Below are 24,630 nucleotides of genomic sequence, written 5' to 3' on the forward strand. Positions count from 1 at the left end.
AGTTTAAAGGAGAAACCCTTTGTAAGAAAAGGGATGGGGTTTTAGGTACTCTAAAAAAGTGACAGTTCCCTTTTCTTAAGTTTGAAGTAAAGAGGCAAAAGGCCTCTGAGGGATTTTAAACCAAAAGTCAAGGATGAGCCATATATTGTATCCAGAGTTGCAAGGAGATTGACAAATTTACAATTGTAAGAATTTTCAAAAACAGTACATCAGAGAATATTGAACAAAAACAGTACATCAAAGATTATTACGCAAAAAGACTGATGAGAATGTGCACACACAAAGGAATGTTTCTTACAAAAAAATGTATTGTATATTTGTACCGACCATTAGGTTAAAATAATTTTTCACATTTATTCATAAAAACATTAAAAACTTTAAGAAAAACAAAATGTAGCGAAATATGTCGACGCGGCGTTTCGGTGATGTGAGTCGTCACCTTCTTCAGGACAAGATTTCAATTAAAAGCACTACAGAATTAAAAATACAAAATATACAATTACTCCATATCTCCAATCAAACAGAAACCGAATGCAATAATTTTAAACTAATCGGCACAGAAATTCCTATTATATTCTAGTGTGATCCATCAAGATTTCTAACGTGCATTCTCATCAATTTTTCAGATGTTCTCTAGGAAATCTTTGTATATAAATAAACAAAAAGTTTGGACAAAAACATTTCTAAGTCGGATAACAGGCCTATACCACATTTGTTAATCTCGCAACCTGTTATGATCAAACCTTACTTTGGCGTCCCTCAACGCAAAATTACTAAATTTGTAGCACCTTTTGAGGTTGAGCTATTATTATTCAACTCCCGTTTTTTTAAGTTGAAATTGTGTTTATGGGCTGTAAGTTTTGCTGGATTTATACAAATCCTGCCCTGGGTATCATCCATTTACCCTCTATCCACCGATTAGATCTGGTGGATCTTAATTTCTAAAATCTATTGTTGCCATACATACCTACAAGGTTGTTAGGTGACCGCTTTAGTCAAAGGGCGATTTCCAAACTCTTTCAGCTTTATCACAGTTTCTGTAAGTTAAACACGGGTGTCATCAGTTTATCAGACACTTGCTCGTCTCTGTCAACTATATTATGTTTACATATCGATTTTACCTTATTTCTGTGATTTTTCTTGGTAGGAATAACTTGCAATTATTTTCTTCACAATAGAGCCCTTTATCAAATGATCACTGTTCCTATATGGCAAAAGCATTCATTCTGTTATTCTTTAAATAAATAACTCGTTTTATTTGCATCTTTATTTTAAGCGATAGGGTATCTTACCAAAAATCACAAGAAAAGGGGTATTGGGGCGTGGGTCTATTTATGTTTTTGACCTTCCCTCCCATGCAAAGGATTGGATTTCCTCTTAAAATTGATCATGGCTGCTTCTTAATGGTATGCATGTTACTAGTACACATCCATTTTCTACTTCTCTTAACTTAATGATAGTCAGTAGTCATAGGTTATTAAAAGAATTTTTTACCTGGATTATTTTTTATTCAAATCCTAAGGAAGACGGTCGTTGTTTTCTTAGCCCAAAAAGAAATGAGGAATGTTTTCCTAAAAAATATGGAAGGATTCATTACATTTCCTAATAGTTAAAACTATTTGTAAAGCATCTATTCTGGTTGTTTCGTCGGTCTTACCTTACACGATATTTTTAAGTGCTCGCTTTTCTCCTTTGGCGGCAGCTCCTGTTTTGAGCAGTACGCTCTTTCAATTCTAGCAGGATAAAGAAAAAAATGTTTTTCTTTTACCTACTATTAATTGCTTAAGGCAGTAGGTTAAGAGGTGTATCTCTACTTAAAGGGGTTTTAGGGGTCTGTAATTTACTTACTGTTCAAAATCTCTTCTGGCGTCTCGAGTGGGCAAAACGTGTGTTACAATGGTCACCTCATTCCGAGAGGCCTTTCGGGTTTTACCGCGTTGCAGGGGGGGGCCATCTTATAATGACTTAATCTGTTTAAATCCAGCAAAACTTACAGCCCATAAACACAATTTCAACTTAAAAAACGGGAGTTGAATAATAATAGCTCAACCTCAAAAGGTGCTACAAATTTAGTAATTTTGCGTTGAGGGACGCCAAAGAAAGGTTTGATCATAGCAGGTTGCGAGATTAACAAATGTGGTATAGGCCTGTTATCCGACTTAGAAATGTTTTTGTCCAAACCTATTGTTTATTTATACACAAAGATTTCCTAGAGAACATCTGGAGACTTAATGAGAATGCACATGTTAAAAATCTTGATGGATCACACTAGAATATAATAGGAATTTCCGTGCCGATTAGTTTAAAATTATTGCATTCGGTTTCTGTTTGATTGGAGATATGGAGTAATTGTATATTTTGTATTTTTAATTCTGTAGTGCTTTTAATTGAAATCTTGTCCTGAAGAAGGTGACGACTCACATCACCGAAACGCCGCGTCGACATATTTCGCTACATTTTGTTTTTCTTAAAGTTTTTAATGTTTTTATGAATAAATGTGAAAAATTCTTTTAACCTAATGGTCGGTACAAATATACAATACATTTTTTTGTAAGAAACATTCCTTTGTGTGTGCACATTCTCATCAGTATTTTTGCGTTTTTGTTCAATATTCTCTGATGTACTGTTTTTGAAAATTGTTACAATTGTAAATTTGTCAATCTCCTTGCAACTCTGGATACAATATATGGCTCATCCTTGACTTTTGGTTTAAAATCCCTCAGAGGCCTTTTGTTTCTTTACTTCAAACTTAAGAAAAGGGAACTGTCACTTTTTTAGAGTACTGCTTTTAGATGGCCTCCTTCCGCTACATCCCATTTTTGCATGTCTGACAGCCATTTGTCTAGTTTTGGGGGGGAGGGGTTGAGTCCAGTGTATAGCAATGCACTGTTTTGCTAAAATTTGGCCTAGGAGTGCAAATTTGTGTTGTGTACGTGTTCCCTTTTTTGGTGTCAGTGTGGAAACTAGCTGCAATGGCTGTTAGCATCAGCTGAAGCTATTTTGTTTTTGGCAGCCATTTTAGTTAGCCATGTGCTCGCCATGTGCTTTCTCTCTCTTCACTATTGCCTGCCCTTGTATTCTGCTTATATCATCTGTTACAGTTAACTCCTTCAGCACTGAGTGTCGCACATGCTCAGAAAGGCCTCTAGCTGCCAGAATGCACCTGCTCTTAATGTAACTGTCAGGGTATTTCAACTAATGTCAGCAATATTGTAACCCCTCCCACTCTGTTGACTAAGAGATTCTTGTGTATCCTTATATGTAACTAGCTATTCATGTGTACACTTATACTGCCTCTTTGAGTCTCCCTGCATGCTCAGCGGTAAATACAGTATAAAGGACCCATGATCTCTGTTCTCCGTAGACTGTCTCATACATTGGCCTGAGGGTATCGTATTGATGCACTCTCCCTCATGTGAGGTTATTAAACTTCTTATTTTGATATTCCAGCTTCTGTGCCAATCTCTTCTTTGTTGGTTTAAGGACAAGGTTTATTTTCTACATCGGGAGTACCCCCAAGCAGGCAGTCTTTGGTGGTCACTTCTATTTTAACAGCTGTGACAGTCCGAATTATCAGGATTACCTGGCACCAGTACCTTTGGAGTCAGATACATGTCCAAGTCATGTGCAGGAAGTTTGCAGGGCCTGCGCCACATAGGGGGCAATGTGAGGGCCGTTCTGGGTTAAAATGAGCTAGTCTCTGGGGTGTCAGGTAAGTGTGTTGTAGGTAGTGGAACTGAAAAAGTTTGAACCTGCCATTGCTGGCTACCTTTTGCACATGTGCCAAGTCTTTTTTCCACTCACCTTCAGTAAGGAAAACTGGTAAGTCCTCAGACCACCGGCTTTTTATCAGAGACTTCTTGACTGCGAGGTCTTCCTTAAAGGCCTTATAGATGCGGGAGATTAGACCTCTAGTAGACACTGGATTAAGCAGCAGTGCTAACCAGTGCAACTCCAACTCTGGTGGCTTATCTGGGAAGGAGGGCCACATTTTGCGAACTGTGTGTGATATTTTGGTATATTGTAGAAAATGCCCTTCGGGAATTTGATATCATTCCATCGCTTCATCATATGTCAGAAAGGTCCCATTCGCATATAAATTCCCAGCCGTCGAGCATCCCCCTTTGTGCCATTTGGAAATATCTATGAATGATTGGATTTGGCAGAACCTCTGCAACCATTGTAGGGGGAGTGAGTTTTATATGGTACCCTGCGAATAACCCGGTAGACCGCCTGCTCCCAGACCGCTGCCACCTGCCGGATTACAAATGAGCATGTGCTGGGGACCTGTGCACCCATCCTCAGGTACTTTAGTAGGTCTGTGCCTCTATTTCGGTCTGCTAGTAGTGCTTTCTCTATGTTGTGCCCCTCCATGCACCACTGTGCTGCAATAATTCAGCAAAATAGTAAAGTCTAAAATTTTGGCGTCCCAGTCCCCCTAAATTCATGCCCAGTTTTAGTGTGTCCAATTTCAACCTACTCCGGCCTCCGACCCATACCAACTAGACTCATAATTTATTTAGTGCAGTGAACGTGGAATCCAGGATGTGGCAGAACTTTTTCTGTAGTGCATACAGGCACCGAGGCAGCATGACCATTCTGGCCAGTGCAACTACTCCCATGATGGAGAGGGGGAGCTTATTCCCGAAACGGATTCACTCCTTCAGGTTCACAATGACTGCCCCTATGTTTAGTGCATATTGGACTTCGGGTCGGTGTATCACTTGCATGCCCAGATATCGTAAACGGTCAGTCTCCCAACTGAACTCCACCTCTAGAAAATAGAAACCTTCTCTGGGGTCCCACTGATGCTTGGTCCTTTTAAACCAACAAAGAAGAAATTGGCACAGAAGCTGAAATATAAAAATAACCTCTTTATTAACCTCAAATGAGAGAGACTACGTCACACAGAAGCCTTAGCCACTGAATGAGGCAGTGTGAGGAGTGCAGAAAACAGGGGCCTTATATATGCTTAGGGTTACATAGTCAGCATAAGACCAAGGGACAGTCCTGGCTCATGTAAGCATGCAAAATGACTAATATGGGCATGCAAGATGTGCTTGCTAAACAAAGTGGGAGGAGCTAACAGTTGCTAATTCTGGTGAACACATCCTAACATTTACAGACTAGAAACAGCTGCAAGGATAGCTGCAAGCTCAACTGAGCATGTACAAAGGTGGAAGATGCTAAATATAGTTTGTTTCTAGGCAGATTACAAGAGGAGTCAACACTGAGGGAGGACAGAGCACATGGCAAGCACATGGCAGCACATGGCAAACAAGATGGCTGCCAGAAATACAAAATGGCTTTTAGCTCAGGCTAACAAATCCCTGCAATATTTAACAGAGGGTCCTTTTAGCATGAGATTCCTATGATCCAGTAGGAACACAGAAAATATGTGCACATTAATTTTCATACATTTATCAATATCCTACTTCATTGCTAGGTGGGCATTTTCCATTCTAAACATTTCATTAAGCGGGTATATATGAGGTATAAACAGGAATACAAAGAGAATGGAGCATTGGGTCATAATTAACATACAGATAGCAGGAGAAAGTAATGACCACTATTACAAACAGAATTATCATTGCTCTAGTCCTAAGCAAAAGCAAATCCTAAAACCGTCTAGTAAAAACATTTTCAGGGCTCCTATGTATTTCAGTGACTATTCATTTCAGTTTCAGAATAGCTAACAGCACATATCTAATAAAAAAAAAATTTGTACACTTTTACAGTGTTCCCTTTATGAGGACAAGAACATTAATCATATTTGGAACCAGGAGGACCACACAGGGCAATAGGAATTAGGACAAAGAGCTGCAAAGGACTGCTCCTCCTTAAAAACGAAACATCCAAAGGGGTACATTAGTAACAAGAAAAAGAAGACGTCCTTGGGGAAATTGAAGCCGCTGTACAACTAACCAGAGGGAAGTCTTCTTCCTGTGTCCGTTTGAGCCTCACAGGCAGGCTCTTGTTGTTTCCACAGTGGAGCTGCACAACTCGCAACCCAAGAATCACAGCCCAGTTTCAAGGGAAAAGTCTTTTCTTTCAGGATAGGGCAGTCACCCACCAGGGCAAACGCTCTTAACGATCCTGTCCAGTGTCTCAGGCAGTGCACCAGTTTCCTTCACTTCAATCTAACAGGCACCAGAGACACAGCACCTGTACCCTGAACTCAAGTCCTTCCCTAACTCCTGTATTGCTCTGCTGGCTCATTCGTTGGGGCCACACATTGCATCCAGTGTGCTCAGGCACCTCTTGACCACCAAACAAAGGTACAAAGGTGCAAACTTGCATTCACTTCAGGACCAAGATTCAGAGGCCTGATGCTAGGATCTCTGAAGCAACCCTTGTTTCAAAAGGGGTCACCTCAAGCAAAGCCTCCTCGCCATTCTGGTCGGTCTGATCCACAATTTCTCCTTTCTGGTTTGTGACCCCGTCTTTCGCCCAAGACAGTGGCAGGGTTACACACTTCATCCCTGGGCTCCAGCCTTCACTGAGGTCCTAGTTGCCAGCAATTAAGCATGGGCGAATTTTGCGAATCTCGCGTTCGCGAATTTTGCGGATTTGCGAACTCGCAATCCGCAAAATCCGCGAATTCTCGCGAATTTGCGGATTTTTTTTTGTGTGTTCGCGCGGGTTTCTGCCAGTTCGCGAGGGTTTTGTACAATTTCGCAAACGCGAACTTACCTGTCGGGTCGCAAGTTTTGCGAACTTGTTGTTTCTACGTGTCCAGCCTGTTTGGGACACTCTTCTTCATCACTGCCACTCTCTGTCACCACTGCCACTCTCTGACTACTCATGCCACCCTCTGGACCACCCATGCCACCCTCTGTTTCATCACAGCACCCTCTGGTTGTCCAGTGTACATTATTGTGGCAAAGCAAAGCACACCTTCCCTGCCTCAAGTGACCTGAATTAATTTGGGGCTGATTAATGTGTCACAGAATATTTTTTTAGCTGGCACCTGCTTCCTTAGTGCTTCCTGATTAGTGATCTTTTGCACTTGCTAAGTGCTTTCATTGTTGCAAAATTAGTTACAACACCTGCCCTGCCCCAACTGACAATAATGAATTAGGGGCTGATTAATGTGTCACTGGATTTGAACTTCCAGCCTGGCTCCTGCTTGTCTGCCTTAGCTGTAATTCAGGACCTTTGTGTAACTATTCTGAGGGTCAGAGCAGGGTCACATAATAGTTGCAAGTAGGCAACTGAACTCTAGAGGGGCCCCTCAGGAAGCACTACAGGAAATGGCTACTAATGATGAGCTTGAACTTTTGAACCTGGTAAGTAGTTTCAGTTTTGCTAAGATCGTATTTCTGCAATTTAGCGCTTATTCGCGGGGCGCGAAGTTGAACTGGGAAACCGCGAACTCACGCGAACAGTGCGAGCAAGCCATAAAATCCGCTGCTCGCGGATTTGCGGATTTTGCGGGAAATTCGCGAATCTCGCGGATTGCGAATTTACCGAAAATCCGCAAAATCCGCGAGCGTAACGGATTTTCCGCCCATGCTTACCAGCAATGCCTGTGCTGGTTACCTTCACTTTGGCTTCAAGCTGGACTGGTATCTGTAACTCCTTGCGACATGATGTGTCATACTTTAAATATGAAGCATCAGGTATGTCGCAAGGAGTGCGCACTGAGAAGTGACGCATCGCTGCTTTCACACAGCGATGTGTCACTTAGTTTATAGACACGACAGACAAGGAAAAAGAGGTGGAGGCCTGCCATTATATATCGGGATACCTACTCTCTCAAATCAGAACCAGTCCCTTCCAAAATATGTGAAGCATGCTGCTTCACCATTTCATTTCCACATCTGCCCCCCTTTAAAGGGATACTCCTCTATCGCCCCCCTGGATTGCGTTCGCAATTCCTGCTCTCCTTAGACACCCTACTAGAATTAGTCACAGGGGAGAACAACTTCTCCATCATAAGTGACTTCAATTTTCATCTGGAGGTACAAAGGGATCAGGATACAGTTCGCTTAGGCCGAATTAGAGGCTGCAGGCCTTCCACAACTGGTCACGCTGCCCACCCACATTGCGAGACACATTCTTGATGGAATCTTCTCCAATAACCAAAATATAACTGTAGGAAACATTATCCCTCTGTCCTGGACCGATCATTATGCAGTTTTCTTTGACATTCAATATAAATATAATCAGGCCACCCGTCCCACTACTGTACTCCCGAAACAGTTAAAGGAATGGAGCAACATCGACGCTCTTGATTTCCACACTTCGCTGATCTCTAATCAACCGGTTCTTTCCCCCACTGACCCTGACCTAGCAGCCACCTCATACACCAATTGGATAAAAAATGCAGTTACTAAGTCAATACCAACTTAACGTAGATCTAATAATAGAAACACGCCTTCTGCACCTTGGTTTGACGAGTCTCTTAGATGTGAAAAGCAAAAATGCCGAAATTTGGAACGCAGTTGGCGTTCAAATTATGACCCTTCAAAGAAACGTATCTATAAACAATCCCTTGCCGCCTATAAACATCTCTTAATTACAGTCAATTATTTTGTTACCAAATTAATTCTGCAAACAATTTGGCTGAACAACTATATGAAGTGGTATCCAAACTAACGGGGTAAGGCCTAACACCCCCTACCATCGAGACGCAGAACCTTTGCAACTCTCTGGCAACCTATTTCCAAGAGAAAGTATGTTCCATCTATAATGTATTCACTAACTTCAAGCCCTCCGCCACATCCTTAAGAGACTTTAGTGATCCCAGCACTTCTCTCTCTAAAAGGAATTTCATTTCCCTGGTTGCCCAAACTCCAACCTTTGATGAATTCACCTCAGTATCCGCTGATGTTATCCTACCCCTCATTTCATCATCAAAATCAGGATCCCCTGAAGTTCCATGTCCCCCCGCTACTCTTAAACTTGACCTAGATATTATTGGAGCCAATCTGGCCTCCATAATCAACTCCATGTTCAAGACCGGAATTTTCCCTACTCTATGGAAAAAAACCATTATCAAACCGCTCATCAAAAAATCTAATCTAGATCCAGATGACACGGCTAGCTATAGACCGATTGCTTCTTTGCCGCTCCCGGCAAAAATTGCAGAGAGGGTGATGAACACTCAACTAACCCAGTTCATCGAACAACATCATCTGCTTGATGACATGCAATTCGGTTTTAGAAAGGGACATGGGACAGAAACTGCACTTATTAAAGCCTCAGATGAAATTAGAAAAATCATGGACAGTGGAGGTGCAGCGGTCCTTGTCCCGCTCGACCTTTCAGCAGCGTTTGACACGGTCGATCATGTCATTTTGATTGACAGTGTCACTGCATTAGGAATTGGACATATGGCTAGAGCTCTGCTAGCGTCTTTTTTGTCCAATCGCTCACAATCTGTCATGCTAGGCACCTTCAAATCGCCTCCATTCTCATTTCCCTGTGGGGTCCCTCAAGGATCCTCGCTAAGTCCAACACTATTTTATATCTATATGCTGGACTTGGCGAGGGTCATTACATCTTACAATATGGGCCTTACCTCCTAAGCTGACGACACCCAACTTGTGTTAGCTATACACAACGATGGTGATAGGGTTTCAGACAACTTCCAGAAAGGAATGCTTGCCATAAGCTCCTGCATGGCAGATAATTCCTTGAGGCCGAACTCCAGCATAACAGAGGTCATGATTTTTGTTAATCTGACACCGGCCTGGTCAGCTCTGTGGTGGCCATCCAACCTAGGAATACCCCCTATCCCAGTCACCAAAGTAAGAAATCTGGGAGTCATTTTTGATACCAAGCTTACATTTATCCATCATGCCAATTCTGTAGTCTCATCTGCTTTTTACTCTATTAAAATTATTAAAAAGCTTCTCCCTTTTCTCCCAGCTTCAGGGGCTAAAACATTGATCAGTACTTTAGTAATGTCCAAAGTAGATTACTGCAATGGACTTCTGATCATTGCACAAGAAAAGGTGCACAATAAACTTCAGCTAATCCAAAACGCAGCAGCTAGACTTCTGACCGGCACCCCTGAATTCAAATCTATTTCCAAGGTGGTTCGCCAACTCCATTGGCTGCCGATTAGAAGTAGAGCTAAGTTCAAGGCACTCTGCATTGCCTATAAATCCATCAATACAATCGGGCTCTACTTTCTCAAACAGTCTTTGTCCCCTTACAATCCCTCTAGACAACTCTGATCATCCAGCACTAATCTTCTCATGGTTCCATGTACAAAGAAGGCTTTGTGGGGTGACAGATCGTTCATATTCGCCACCACTAAACTTTGGAATAGACTGCCCTCCAATATTAAGACCAGCCCTTCCTTATTTGTTTTCAGGAAACAGATAAAGACCTGGCTCTTTAATCAATGATCCACCTAGTCCCCTCTGCTTTGTTCTTTTGCAGCGCCGAGACACCTCCTGGTAGCTGTGCACTTTATAAAATGCATAAATAAATAATTATGAGTACATAAAGTGCTTGCATTTGCCCAAAAAAATGTCAAAGCAGACCTTCTCTGGAAGCCTTGCCGGGCTTCTAAATATAGAACTGACATTTAACTCTGCCCAGCTGTCCTATTCTGCTGTTCTGTGTGCGAATGCAGCCCCATTCCCCTGTTTGTCAGTTTAGAGTTACGAAAATAACTTCTGCTGCTTTTTATACAAATTTTCAATTATAAGCAGTGTACAGTATACTTGTCGAACAATATAGAAGTCAGCTATTTGTATTATACCTAAATGTATGCATTTACTGAAGCCTAAGGCACTTTAAAAGCTACTCTGAATGCAGAATTTGTTTTTAAATTAGTGAATTTTGCCCAATTTCGACTTTGACATTTGGGGCACTTAAAAATGAATATCCTATAATTTTTGCATAATAGTCATCCTCAGAATGTTCTCTAGCTAGCACAGGAATTAAAAATTAGAAAGATATCATATATACCCTTATAAAAATGAGTTTGTTACGCCTACGCAGAGTGATTTCATATGCAAATATCCTCATTATGCGGTACAACACAACTTAAACTTAATGTTAATGCTAGGAGGTCACAGTATGAGTATTAAGCTTTATAAATATTAAAAAACTAATTTAAAAGCACTTATTTTTTAATCACTTTTTTCATATTTACTATTAATTTGTTTTATAAAACCAATCATTTTGATAATTCCGCATAGGAAAAGCAAGCTTCATTTCTTGCCTATCATATTTAGATGCATTCATTCATAAGCCTAAGCACAGAAGCCTAACTTGAAACATGAGAAGTTTTGCGCCACTTTTTAAAAGGACAATCATTATATATTTTCAGAACCAAGAATGTGCTTATGCAAAAAGGCCTTAAGAAAGGAAATCCCTACATTAAATGTTTTCCTGTTATCTAAAATAATGAACCTGATTTTTGTAACTTTTAAAACAGCAGTCTGAAATGCAGGATTTTACCCAGTGTTTAACTGACAAAATCGTAGCTGAGTCAACATTCCTGTCTCTCCGTGGCCTATAATCAAAACAACAGCTGCTGTTAAGCAGCAGTTAAAACACAGCTGTTGGAAAGCTTATTTAGTGTTGAAATGTAAGCATGGGGTCAGTCTATTTAAAACTGAGGCATTTCAAGTTCTAAAATGTGTGTTTAGTTCAGCAACATCCAATTTACTCAGATGATGTGTTTGCCTGTTAATATCTAACACAATGGGGCCCATTAGGATGTCGGGCGGTGGCACCACTGCGGTGGTGGCGGGCGGAAAAACAGCTTCTTCTGCCCGCGAGCAGCGGAACTCACGTCTGCAACATTAGGATAGCAAAACATAGGTCATTTCCCATCTGCCGCGGAGCGCCGTGCACCGTCATCAAAGTGCGCCCGCCACCGAGCCAATCGAGACTCTCCGCCGTGCCGAATGACGTCTGCCCGCTCAACAAATTAGGATGGACCAAACAAGTAGACGCACCGCAGCGGAGACACCGCCCAGTTTAAGCAGGCGGAAACTCGACAGCGGAGCGAGATAGCCAGGATCCCGGACCCGAACGCCATGAACCTAGCCCTCCATATGCACCCGGTGATGTTCCTCCTACAACACTATCGTCAGATGGGCCGCCGCGGACGCTGCCGCAGGTACGCAACTACACAAATGCAACACACAACACACTGGCCGACACAGGGTCCAATCACCACACAGACACCCTGCTGGGGGTCACAACACATCCACAAGGGCACCCACACATCACCCACCTGACAACATGGCACCCCTCAGCATCCGGGACACACATTGTCCGCGAACCAGCAGCAACGTCCCGGTTACATCACCGCCGCGGTCGACACATGCACACTATGCAGAAGGCAGGGTCACTCCAAGGCATGGGCAGGGCACAAACACCACCGGGTCACACCACCACAAACCACACTGCAACACACCCCATCAAGTCATAGGCCAGGTGCCCATCCCATGCACTCCCATGCACACCAACAAGCAATGCAACAAGCAAGCACAATACACACCCTGCACCACACAACACACAACCAGGGAGACAGCCACTGCAGCAGTGGCTGACAATAAACACACAACACCAGTGCAACACACACTGAAGGCTCACAATCCTTGCCAGCACATACACACACAAACAAACACACACCCTGGGTGTAGCCACAAACACAACACACACACAGGGATGCCTCAACAAATGCCTGCACAAGAACAACACACAAACACTACATGAACACATACCGAACTCCAACAGAAACAGACATACACTGTACTCCCAACTTGGGAAAAGCAATGGGAGCACAGACACAACAGGAGTACACAACATCATCACTCAGGAACAAAACACACACACCATAACACAAATCACACAAGAAGTGCATCTGGACAAACACACCCTGCCACCTCAAACCTATCACAGATGCACATCAAACACCAATCAACAAACACCACAAGGCATCAGGGGATGCACATCAGGCAATGCCCAGGCCACATACACACAGCACTGCATGCTCAACAAGCAGTGTGTGCAGAACAAGCACAACAGCCACACACACACACACATGATCAACACAACCACACCACACACACCACAATTCAGCATTGCACAAACACTACAGCACACCCAGGAACTGAACCAATACCACATCCAACACCAACACATCCAACACAACAACCACACATGCACCACTCTGGGACACAAGAGCCAATCCACCTCCACCAGAGCACTGGGCAGCACACACAGCTGAAGTGTAGATGACCACAACAGAATGATTAATAGCACAAGGACAGCACACATACACCATTGTGGCAATGTCCAGAGTGGAACAACACTTATGGCCCAAGAACTGCACCACAAAGCACAAGCTCACAAATGAAGTGATGGGGAGGCACACACACATGGAAACCATGGGGACAGCTGACATCAAAGTGAAATACTCTGCATGTCAGTAGCAGACATGTAGTGGATGTCCCACACACAAATAGAGGGAGGGAAGACACACAATGGCAATGCACAAGTGGCACACATAGAGGATGGCGTAACACCACACACACCATGCCAAACAGGAGTAGAAAAGCCACCATGTGCCTGCAATGCATCACAAACACAATGCCAGTGTGGAGCAGCAGGGTCACACAGTCTACACAAACACACCCAAGATACATTGAGAATCACTCAAACACAACACTGATGTGCAACTCATACACTTTGCACACTTCAAACTTACAAAAACAACTAGGAGGAGTCACACACAAATGCATGGACACACCAACACACAACACAGTGCACTACAAACAGCTCACACAAGTGCATACAATCTTCTACACAGGGCAAGACAAAACAAACAACAGGCATACAACTCCTGGGTGAAACATGTGTGTCTCTCACAATACAGGGGCACACATACATCCGCTACAAACTTACACCCTTCACACTGCACACCTCTGCTACACCCAAGACCATGCATCTCATGTAGGCCATGGTACCAGGACTAAGGGCCAACACAAGATGACCATACACATAGACGGCTGGGCACACATAAAGGAATCCACACACATACATCATGACATATACCAACCTGCTCCAAAACCTTAGCAGAGCATCACACCCTGTGCTGGCAGTGTCCCACAACCTGGCATGTGAACAGTGTATCCAACAATAGCAAATCACTAAGAAGATAACTGCATGGCAGGTAAAATAGCCATCACAGATTACACCATAATCAGGGTCAGAATGGACTGAAGATCCTGTCACCCCTGTCTAAAAATCTGATGCCTGCAAAGAGCCTTGCAATGTTGAAGTGATACATAGAGCATGGGGCACAGCCAATCAAATGCAAACACAAAAATAACTTTAATCAGCAAGGACTCTGACAAAACACACAACAGAAGTAACTGTATTTATTCACATATTGCACAGATGTAGCAGTAGAACAATAGTAGACAACAGCAAGGCACAACATGATGTACACAGTCAAGATAATATGCACAGGTGAAACACAAACAGGAAGGCCAGTGTCCCTAGCACAGGTGAGAGGCCAACACAGCAGAGCAACAGGGCCAGTGTCCACGGTAGGGGAGAGGCCAACACAGCAGAGCAACAGGGCCAGTGTCCACGGTAGGGGAGAGGCCAACACAGCAGAGCAACAGGGCCAGTGTCCATGGCAGGTGAGCCAGCAAGTACATGAGAGGCTGCATAGGGGAGAGCACAGCACAGCAGAGCAACAGGGCCAGTGTCCATGGCAGGTGAGAGGCCAACACAGCAGAGCAACAGGGCCAGTGTCCATGGCAGGTGAGAGGCCAACACAGCAGAGCAACAGGGCCAGTGTCCACGGTAGGGGAGAGGCCAACACAGCAGAGCAACAGGGCCAGTGTCCATGGCAGGTGAGCCAGCAAGTACATGAGAGGCTGCATAGGGGAGAGCACAGCACAGCAGAGCAACAGGGCCAGTGTCCATGGCAGGTGAGAGGCCAACACAGCAGAGCAACAGGGCCAGTGTCCATGGCAGGTGAGAGGCCAACACAGCAGAGCAACAGGGCCAGTGTCCATGGCAGATGAGAGGCCAACACAGTAGAGCAACAGGGCCAGTGTCCATGGCAGGGGAGAGTCCAACACAGCAGATCAACGGGGTCAGTGTCCATGGCAGGTGAGCCAGCAAGTACATGAGAGGCTGCATAGGGGAGAGTACAGCACATCAGAGCAACAGGGCCAGTGTCCATAGCAGGGCAGAGGCCAACACAGCAGAGCAACAGGGCCAGTGTCCATGGCAGGGGAGAGGCCAACACTGCAGAGCAACAGGGCCAGTGTCGATGGCAGGGGAGAGGCCAACACTGCAGAGCAACAGGGCCAGTGTCCATGGCAGTTGGCACAGCACGTACATGAGAGGCTGCACAGGGGAGAGCCCAACAAAGTAGAGCAACAGGGCCAGTGTCCATGGCAGGGGAGAGGCCAACACAGCAGAGCAACAGGGCCAGTGTCGATGGCAGGGGAGAGGCCAACACTGCAGAGCAACTGGGCCAGCAACACACCCATATACACAACAATGTTCAGGACTAGCACACCTGTATGAGGCACAGGCGTATGAGGGGGATGTCAACTCACTCCTGGCTGTCATGCAGACTTGTACCTGGCTGTGTGTTGGGGACAGCAGGCTCACTTGACTGTGTTGACAGAGCCCCAGGTGATGTGGTGCTAACAGTTGCTTTGCAAGCTGGAGGGCTGTGTGGACCAGGATGCATCCCCGCTGGCATCAGATGATGTGGTACTCTGTGTCTCAGCCACGGATTCCTCCTGCATACTTCTGTCCCCCTCAGATGCGCTGGTGGGCTCTGTGTCACTGGCCTCCGCTGCAGCTGTAGTGCTACTCTCGCCACCACTGGTTTCTGACTCATGTTCCTCCGTGGTATCTTGTGAATCTGCATGAGAGAGAGATACAGGGTTGTGTAAGTGTCATAATCTGGTCATACAAATTCTAATCAATGCAGTACAGGAGAGGCCCAAATCTACATGGTAACCACCATTCCCTGCAATCACTGTGCAGCAACACAAAACATAGACCACAACAGTGCCTGTAACGCTGAATAACTGCCCTGAGTGAGGCATGTTGATGCCACACAGCACTACACCCTTCCCGTAGATGGAGTGCCACCCCTCAACTTGACCTGCCCTAGGGACATGATGTGGGTACAACATTTATTACCACTGACAGACCTTCAGGGAACAAGAGGGGACAACACACACACCTATTATGACATTACATGCCACAATGCCAAGTAGGCCATAGAAAGCACCATGTGGTAATCTCGGTCACATTGTTCTCAGATGTGTTGGCCTCAACCATCATGGTGCATGCAGAGTAGGCATACATGAAGTCACACTCATGAAGTTGACACTGCAGTTCACCACAACATATATTCTCCACACTATCCCAATGATGAATGACCATGTGGAGCCTATCACATCTGGCAATGCGAAAGTACAGCAGCGAGGATCAGCTCAGTAAGGCCAGGGTGGGCAAATGCCTCTTACAAGCACACATCACAATAGCCACTCACATCACACATCACAGCATAGCAACACACGCACATTACATGGGTCACCGCTGCCACAGGCCCCGTACACATGCATCCACTCCCAGCTAAAGTCACCCTCCCAGATACTCACCACCCCTGCCTTGCTGCTGATGCTCCTTCAGACGTGTATCCAGGTCCGGATGAGTCACTGACAGTATGCGGCCCATCAGTGGAGTCATGCTGCTCCGTGCCAATCTCCCTGTGCGTGGTAGCAGGCCCAATGTCATCTCTGCCACTTGCTTTGCCAGCCGGCTGATGTTGTCCCACCTCTTGTGACAGTGGGTACGTCGTCTGTTGGAAACCCCCAGGGCTCGCACTTTTACTGCAATGGCCCTCCACAGGGCCTTACGCTGGTGTACTTTGAGCTGAAGGTATGAGAGAAAAGAAGGGTAAACGATTAGTTACACAATGTCAGATAACAACATCTATCAGTACAGTGGCAAGACCCAGACTCAGGACTCATTGTAACCTCCCTCCCTCCAAAACTGGGTGACCCCTCACAATGGCACTCTGCATGGCCCAAACATTTGTGATTGCAGGCACACATGTGGGCAGTTAGGCTCCATGATAATCTCACAAATGCAGGATGCCTCAACACAATATGCATCGACAGAAGTGTTTAAGTCTGGAATTATACAGGGCACAGATGGGGCATATCTACTATTCAGTGTGAAGGAACAGGAGCATGTGAGTCTGGTGATGTTTTATCGTTTGGGTAGCCAGCCACTGAACCTACTCTGTGGGTCACAATGACTCAGACTACAAGGGCACACTGAAAGATTCACACAAGCAATTACTGTCCTGGCACCTACATGGCTAACATCCGTTGGCTCTGTATGGCTGACAATGTACCACACCCCACTCACACATACAAGTACAGGCATCGAAAAGAGTGACATTGGGACACACACACACTCCCTCGCCCTGGAGATAGCTTGTCTGTCGGTGTCGTACACAACCCCACACCCTCAGGCATATACTGCAGTTGCACAACTACACGTCTGACACCCCCCTGCCCTACAGCTACCTTCATGGAGACTTACCACTACATTGGGACCACCTTGGGTACTGTGCCAGCACCTCGTCCACAAGCACCCCCTGCTCCTCACTTGTAAATGGACTGGCACAGATCTTCTCTGTCCTTGCCATCCCTGTGGTCATGGAACACCTGTGGTGGAAGTGAGTGGTGAGGGGTCCCAGGCAGAATGCTTTTCAGGCAGCAGCAGGAGAGGGTCCCAGGCAGCAGGCTCTTCAGGCAGCAGCACGAGAGGGTCCCAGGCAGCAGGCTCTTCAGGCAGCAGCAGGAGAGGGTCCCAGGCAGCAGGCTCTTCAGGCAGCAGCACGAGAGGGTCCCAGGCAGCAGGCTCTGTGAGCAGTGGAAATGTGAGGCTCACTCCCACAGATTTATAGCCCCCTGGGGTTGTTTGGAAGCTGAAAAGCTGCTACAATTGGTTGTCCAGGTCTGCCTCTTTCAAAAGCATCCAATGACCGCCTCTGCGGTGGCGGTGCACTCCTTCCGCGATGTTCAAATCTGCATCATGTCACCGCGATCATCGCTGCCATTGGCTGTAGGCAATGCTCCATGGCGGAGACGCACCGTGGGTGCCCGGGGTGCGCTACCGCAATGGTGCATCATTCAAATGTATCCAATGACCGCCTCAGCGGTGGCGGTGCACACCTTCTGCGATTTTAAAATCTGCATCATGCCACCGCAATCATCGCTGCCATTGGCTGTAGGCAATGCTCCATGGCGGAGACGCACCGCGGGTGCCCGGGGTGCGCTACCGCTATGATGCATCATTCAAATGTATCCAATGACCGCCTCTGCGGTGGCGGTGCACACCTTCCGTGATTTACAAATCTGCATCATGCCACCGCGATCATAGCTGCCATTGGCTGTAGGCAATGCTCCATGGTGGAGACGCACCGCGGGTGCCCGGGGTGAGCTACCGCGATGGTGCATCATTCAAATGTTTCCAATGACCGCCTCCGCTGTGGCGGTGCATGCCCACCGCCATCTACACATGTCTCCATGCCAATGGCTTCCGCACTTGTGAAGGGGGTGGTGCTGGTGTCACACCGCCGGGGCCAGGCGGTAGCTACCGCGATTCATGTGGCGGAGCATGCCCACCGCCATCTACACATGTCTCCATGCCAATGGCTACCACACTTGTGAAAGGGGTGGTGCTGGTGTCACATTGCCGTGGCCAGGCGATAGCTACCGCGATTCATGCGGTGGAGCATGCCCACCGCCATCTACACATGTCTGCATGCCAATGGCTACTGCACTTGTAAACACTGTATCAGTACCCAGCAGCAACATGGTGAAGGGCACATCCTTGTACACGCAATGCCATTCTTCCATGTCATCCACAGGTGGACGCACATTCTGTGTGACACACTTTGGTCTGTGTTCCCTGCCATGTTAGTTATGCATTCGATGGTTGATGATGCTTGACACTCTTGAGCTGGTGTCAATGATGTTAAAGAATGCGAAATTTCCTAGCTTACGTAACTGAAAGTTTCAATTCTATTAAGGACTAGGAGGCGAGGATTATGCAGTCCTTTCTTCTCTTTATTATAATCAGCACTTCAAAGAAAAACCAATCAAAACATTTTTCTTGAACCACAACTCCCATGAGCACATGGGAAAACAGTGTCCATAGCAACCAGCAACCAATGATGGCTCCGTCCGCCGTATAACTAGCCATGACGTCCTCTTCTATTCCTCGTCTTCTCTGTGAGGCAGACCGTTTCGTAACACACCTTATTCTTTCTGGTCGTGTCCTAAAGTAAATAAGGAAAACGTTATCCAGTCCTTCTGACCAGAAGCGAGGCACATCAATACATAGCATGTAGAAAAACTACGAAGCATGGCTCATGCATAAACAGAATAGTTAGCAAATCAGTTAACTGACATGGTCAAAAACAGTGATCTTCACAATGCATAGTATAACATGGTTGCAATACACTTCAAAAAGTAGTACTTACTGAAATACGATGGTACATGGGGGGGACGAGGCCGCCCCGGCTCGGGTGGGATAATCCTCGCCTCCTAGTCCTTAATAGAATTGAAACTTTCCGTTACGTAAGCTAGGAAATTTCGCATTCTATGTCAGGACGGAGGCGAGGATTATGCAGTTTCAAAGCTTATCCACAACAAGCTCTGCTGCGCCATAGATAGGCTTGAAGTAAAACTTTTTGAAGGTAGATTCCGAGGACCAGTCTGCTGCCGCCATAATGTCCTCCAACCTACCACCTACCTGAATGGCTTTAGAAGCCATGGCACCTCTAACAGAGTGAGCTCCGAACGTGGTCACATCTATGCCCGCCTCGGCCATAAGCCAACGGACCCATCGGGCAATAGACGGGGATGAAACCGCTTTAAAAGGTTTCCTCAGAGCAATGAGGAGTTGACGCTCTCCCGGTGGGCGACAATCCTCGGTCATGTCTTCATACGCCTTGAGGCAACGCACCACACACAATTTAGGGTGATCTGAGAAAGATGGGTACGATACTGACCTGATGCTAGTCTTTGTACGCCTAGCCACTGTGAACGTTACCCCTTCCGGAGTAAATACGCGTGCCGAGACGTCTAGCGCCCGCACGTCAGAGACTCGTTTACACGAAATCAGACACAGCAACATAGCCAGCTTCGCTGACAGCTCTTTCCTAGACAGGTAGCTATTATCCCGCCAAGAGGTAAGGAACCTGAGAATGATATTGACATCCCAGAGGTTGGAGTACCTGGGCTCGGGAGGAACCGAAAGCCTGGCGCCTTTCATAAGTTTGCAAACCCAAGGGTGTTCTCCCGCCGGGCGTCCATCGACGTGAACATGTCCTGCCGAAATGGCGGACCGGAAAGAATTAATGGACCGATACGCCAAGCCCGAGTCGGACAGTTCAGCCAGGAAATTCAGAACGAGGGTAATGTCGGCCCCCACCGATCGGCGTGTCTTCCCAGACACCAACGACGCCACCGCTGCCAAGCCAATCGGTACCTTTTGATCGTACCAGGGGCCCAGGCCTTGCTGATGAGCTCTGCTGCTCCCGCCGAAAGGCGGTCGTCCTGCCACCGACCCCGGAAATCCTCCATGCCATGAGGACCAGGGTCCCTTGAAGTACTAGCGGGTGCCCTTCTCCCAGGGGCCCCGAAAGTAGCGACGGAAACGAGGGCAGTCGAATTGGACAGTCCCAAGACAGCTCCAGCAGTGAGGGAAACCATGCCTGAGCCCGCCAAAAGGGGGTCACTAGAACCAGGGAAGCTCGCTGGCGGCGAACTTGAGCCGCTACTCGAGGAATCATGAGAAACGGAGGGAATGCGTACGCCTGTTCCGTCGCCCAGTCCTGTAAAAAGGCATCGACCGCGACCGCCTCCGGGTCCGGCCTCCAGCTCACGAACCTGTGAAGTTGACGGTTGAGCCTGGAGGCAAACAGGTCCAGCGTGAATGGACCCCACGCTCCCTGCAGGGCCTGAAAGACCGCTGTGTGCAGCCTCCAATCGCTGAAGTCCAGGAAGTTTCTGGAGTGCCAGTCCGCTATCGAGTTCTGCGTGCCTGGGAGATATTCCGCCGAGACAGAAATCTGCTTCTCCAGGCAATAGTGCCAGAAGTCCTTCGCCATGTTCGCCAAGGCCTTGGACCGAGGTCCACCCAGGCGATTGATATACTGAACCGCCGACATGTTGTCCATGCGTAGTAGAATACAGCACGATACTTTGTTCTGCGTCAGGGATTTGATCGCAAAGGAGCCCGCCAGAAGCTCCAGGCAGTTGATGTGGAGACGGAGCTCGTCTTCCGACCAACGGCCTCCCATTGTGATCTCTCCGCAACGGGCTCCCCAGCCCTCCCTGCTGGCGTCCGATTCTATGATCAGGTCCGGGCTGGATCCGAAGATCGCTCTCCCGTTCCACGCACTCATGTGTTCCATCCACCATCGCATTTCCGTCCTCGTTTCCTCCGTGAGGGAGATGAGTTCGGAATAAGTCAGGCCTTTCCGGAGGTGTTGAGCCTTCAGGCGTTGAAGAGCCCTGTAGTGTAGTGGGCCCGGAAAGATCGCTTGGATCGAGGAGGAGAGCAGGCCCACAACACGGGCCAGATGTCGAAGGGAGATCCTGTCCTTCCTCAGGGTCTGTGAAAGTTCCTTGCGGATCTTGTTCACCTTCTGCTGCGGGAGACTGAGACTCGCCGCCTCGGAATCTATGAGGAAGCCCAGGAAAGAGATTTGTCTCTTCGGGAGGAGATCCGATTTCGGGGCATTCACCACAAACCCCAGGTCCTGGAGCAGGGCAATAGTCATGGTCAAGTGTGACCGCAGACGATCCGACGATTGATCCATGATCAGGATGTCGTCGAGGTATATGATCATCCGAACCCCCCTCTCGCGTAGTGTTTCCACCACCGGCCGAAGGAGCTTCGTAAAGCACCATGGGGCCGACGAGAGGCCGAACGGAAGGGCTTGAAATTCGAAAACGTTCTCGTTCCACATGAACTGAAGGAAGCGCCTGTGAGGGGGAAAGATCGGTACCGTGAGATACGCGTCTTTCAGGTCCAGACGGACCATCCCATCCCCTTGAAGGAGAATGTCCCGGAGAAGATGGATGCCCTCCATCTTGAAATGGCGGTAGACCAACCACTCGTTGAATTCTCGCAAGTTGATAACTGGGCGAAAGCCTTTGTCCTTTTTCTGGACCAGGAAAATATTGCTGAGGAAGCCCGAAGGGTGCAGGCGCGTTCTGCGAATCGCGCCTTTTTTGAGGAGATCTGCAATTTCTGTGTCGACAAGAAGTCTGTCCTCTGAGGAAAAAACCAAGGGACGGGGGCGAACTCTCTGTAGGGGAGTGCCGTAAAACTCTATCCTGAACCCCTTGACTGTCTGAAGTACCCACGGGTCCGAGGAGATCTTGCTCCAATTGTGGAGATGATCCCGAAGCCTCCCTCCCAGAACGACTGGGGAAAAAAGGGTAACACTCACCGGAGGGGCCTCCTGGTGCGTTTGCACCACCGTGGTAACCTCTGCCGCGCCCTCGGCCGGCACCTCTGCTAGGGTAGAAGTTCCCCTGGCGTCCATCCGTCCAGCCATTATTACGGCGCTGCTGGGCCTTGTTGTTAGGGCCTTGCTGGGGCTGACGGCCGGAGGAGCGACCCCGTCCTCGTCCGGCCCCAGCAAAAACCCGACCTGGAAAAATCTTCTTTATGGACGTTTGTGCTCTGTCGAGTGCAGAGAAAGTTGTTACGAACTTGTTGAGTTCCCTAATAAACGGCTCACCAAAAAGCCTGCCTTGTGCAACAGGGCCTGCCTCTGACGTGGCTAGATCCCCTAGCTTCGGATCTATTTTAATGAGGAGGGATCTCCTCCGTTCTGCCGCCAACGCACAGTTTGCGTTCCCCAGGAAGCATAGGGCCCGCTGAGCCCAACCTGCCACGACCTCCGTGGACATCGGAGACCCCGACTCCTTGGCCCTCTCGGCCAACTGGATGATCTGGGTGACGGGGCCCACGGCATCCAGGAGCTTGTCCTGGCAGCTGCGCCAGGAGCGATCGATACCCTTCCTGGGGTCTTTCATAAATTTGGCGAAGAACGCGTACAGCTTCTCGTCAATGTCAGGAGTGGCTGCCACTCTGCCCTCCAGTTTAGGTCGAGGGCATTCACCCCGCATGCGGGTCCTAATCTCTTTCTCCAGGGGCTGGCGCACTTTACTGGCTACGTACGCCGCCACCTTGGGATCCGGGGTCCATTCCGACGAGCGCGGGTGATAGATCCTCGCCGGGTCGAACATGTCCGGGACTTTGTCATCCCCTGCCAGGGACCCAGAGGAGTGCGACGCAGGACGCCAAGGGCGTCCTGAGCCCTCATCCTCATCGTCCGAGGAGGACTCGTCCTCGGTTACACCCTCTCCCTCCAAGGGGAAACCATCATCCAGGTCCGAATTCGGGGCGACCTCGTCGCCATCATCTCCGGGGAAGAATCCCTCCCGGCAGGGTAGATTTTTAAGCGTCCGCGCACTTTTATGGAAGGATTCCCTCAGGCGGTCGAACTCCTCCAAGTGCCCCGCGTGACGCTTCGCCGACTTTTTTCCTCCCCCCTGCACGCCTTTAGTTCCGCGGGTCGCAGGCACTGCGCCACTGAACACCCCGGGGATACTCTGAGTGAGGGCCTCCACACTCTCCCGCAAAGGAGCCATCACCGAATCCAGCGCCTGTGACAACGCGCGGCCAACCGCCGGCGGCAGTGGTTGGGAACAGCCAGGTTCCTTCGTCCCCTGAGTGAGGGGAGCCGACTGATCAGCAGTCTGCATCGTGTGAGGGTGAGAGCACTAACACCTTTACTCAATTACAGAAGGTAGCCCCCTCGCCGGTGCTCAGACAGTACCGCTGTCAACTAAAGGTGCGGTGACTGACAACCGCCACTAGAGGGCGACGCACACGAGGCGCGCAAGTACACCGTCCCGGTGTCAGGCGAGGGTTGGTGAGTCAGGTGAAAACCTGCCTCAGCGCACCGATCCGAGGGGCAAGCGCCGCAATCGCAGCCTTAACCCGAACAGCGGCGCCCAACGGATCTAAGGGGAAGCGAAGACGCTCTCCACAGAGCCCGCGATGAGGGAAACGGCAGAGACGGCGCAAGCAGCGCCTGACGCACGTCGAACTGCCGAGGGGCTAAAACAAATCAAGCGCACCGCAAAGCAAGCGCTATTGCACAAGCAAAACAATTTAATCTACACAAGACACCAAACGTCAAGAAGATAAAAGGTTTGACTTATCTGACGAGCAGAGAAGAAAGAGGAATAGAAGAGGACGTCATGGCTAGTTATACGGCGGACGGAGCCATCATTGGTTGCTGGTTGCTATGGACACTGTTTTCCCATGTGCTCATGGGAGTTGTGGTTCAAGAAAAATGTTTTGATTGGTTTTTCTTTGAAGTGCTGATTATAATAAAGAGAAGAAAGGACTGCATAATCCTCGCCTCCGTCCTGACATAGAAATCAATGTGTTGTGGGTCAGTGCTGACCTTGACAAGGCTTGTGTCACTGTATGGTTTCGTACCAGACTGGTGCTTTCACATCAGCTCATGCACACAACTGTAAGTTTTCCTGCTACTGT

The 24,630-nt window shown here is 47.7% G+C and overlaps 1 protein-coding gene across 1 annotated transcript; it reads right to left on the reverse strand.

Moving 5' to 3' along the window:
- Nucleotides 1–978: 978 nt before the first annotated feature.
- On the reverse strand, nucleotides 979–23,828 carry LOC147710026 (uncharacterized). The gene is made up of 2 exons (XM_086919308.1): nucleotides 22,505–23,828; nucleotides 979–1,037 (listed from the first exon to the last, which is right to left on the reverse strand). Exons 1-2 carry the CDS (start codon nucleotides 23,826–23,828, stop codon nucleotides 979–981), a joined length of 1,383 nt encoding a protein of 460 aa, XP_086775434.1.
- Nucleotides 23,829–24,630: the final 802 nt, after the last annotated feature.

The sequence above is a fragment of the Lissotriton vulgaris genome, chromosome 5, assembly GCF_964263255.1.
Source record: "Lissotriton vulgaris chromosome 5, aLisVul1.2, whole genome shotgun sequence".
Taxonomy (NCBI): Eukaryota; Metazoa; Chordata; class Amphibia; order Caudata; family Salamandridae; genus Lissotriton; species Lissotriton vulgaris.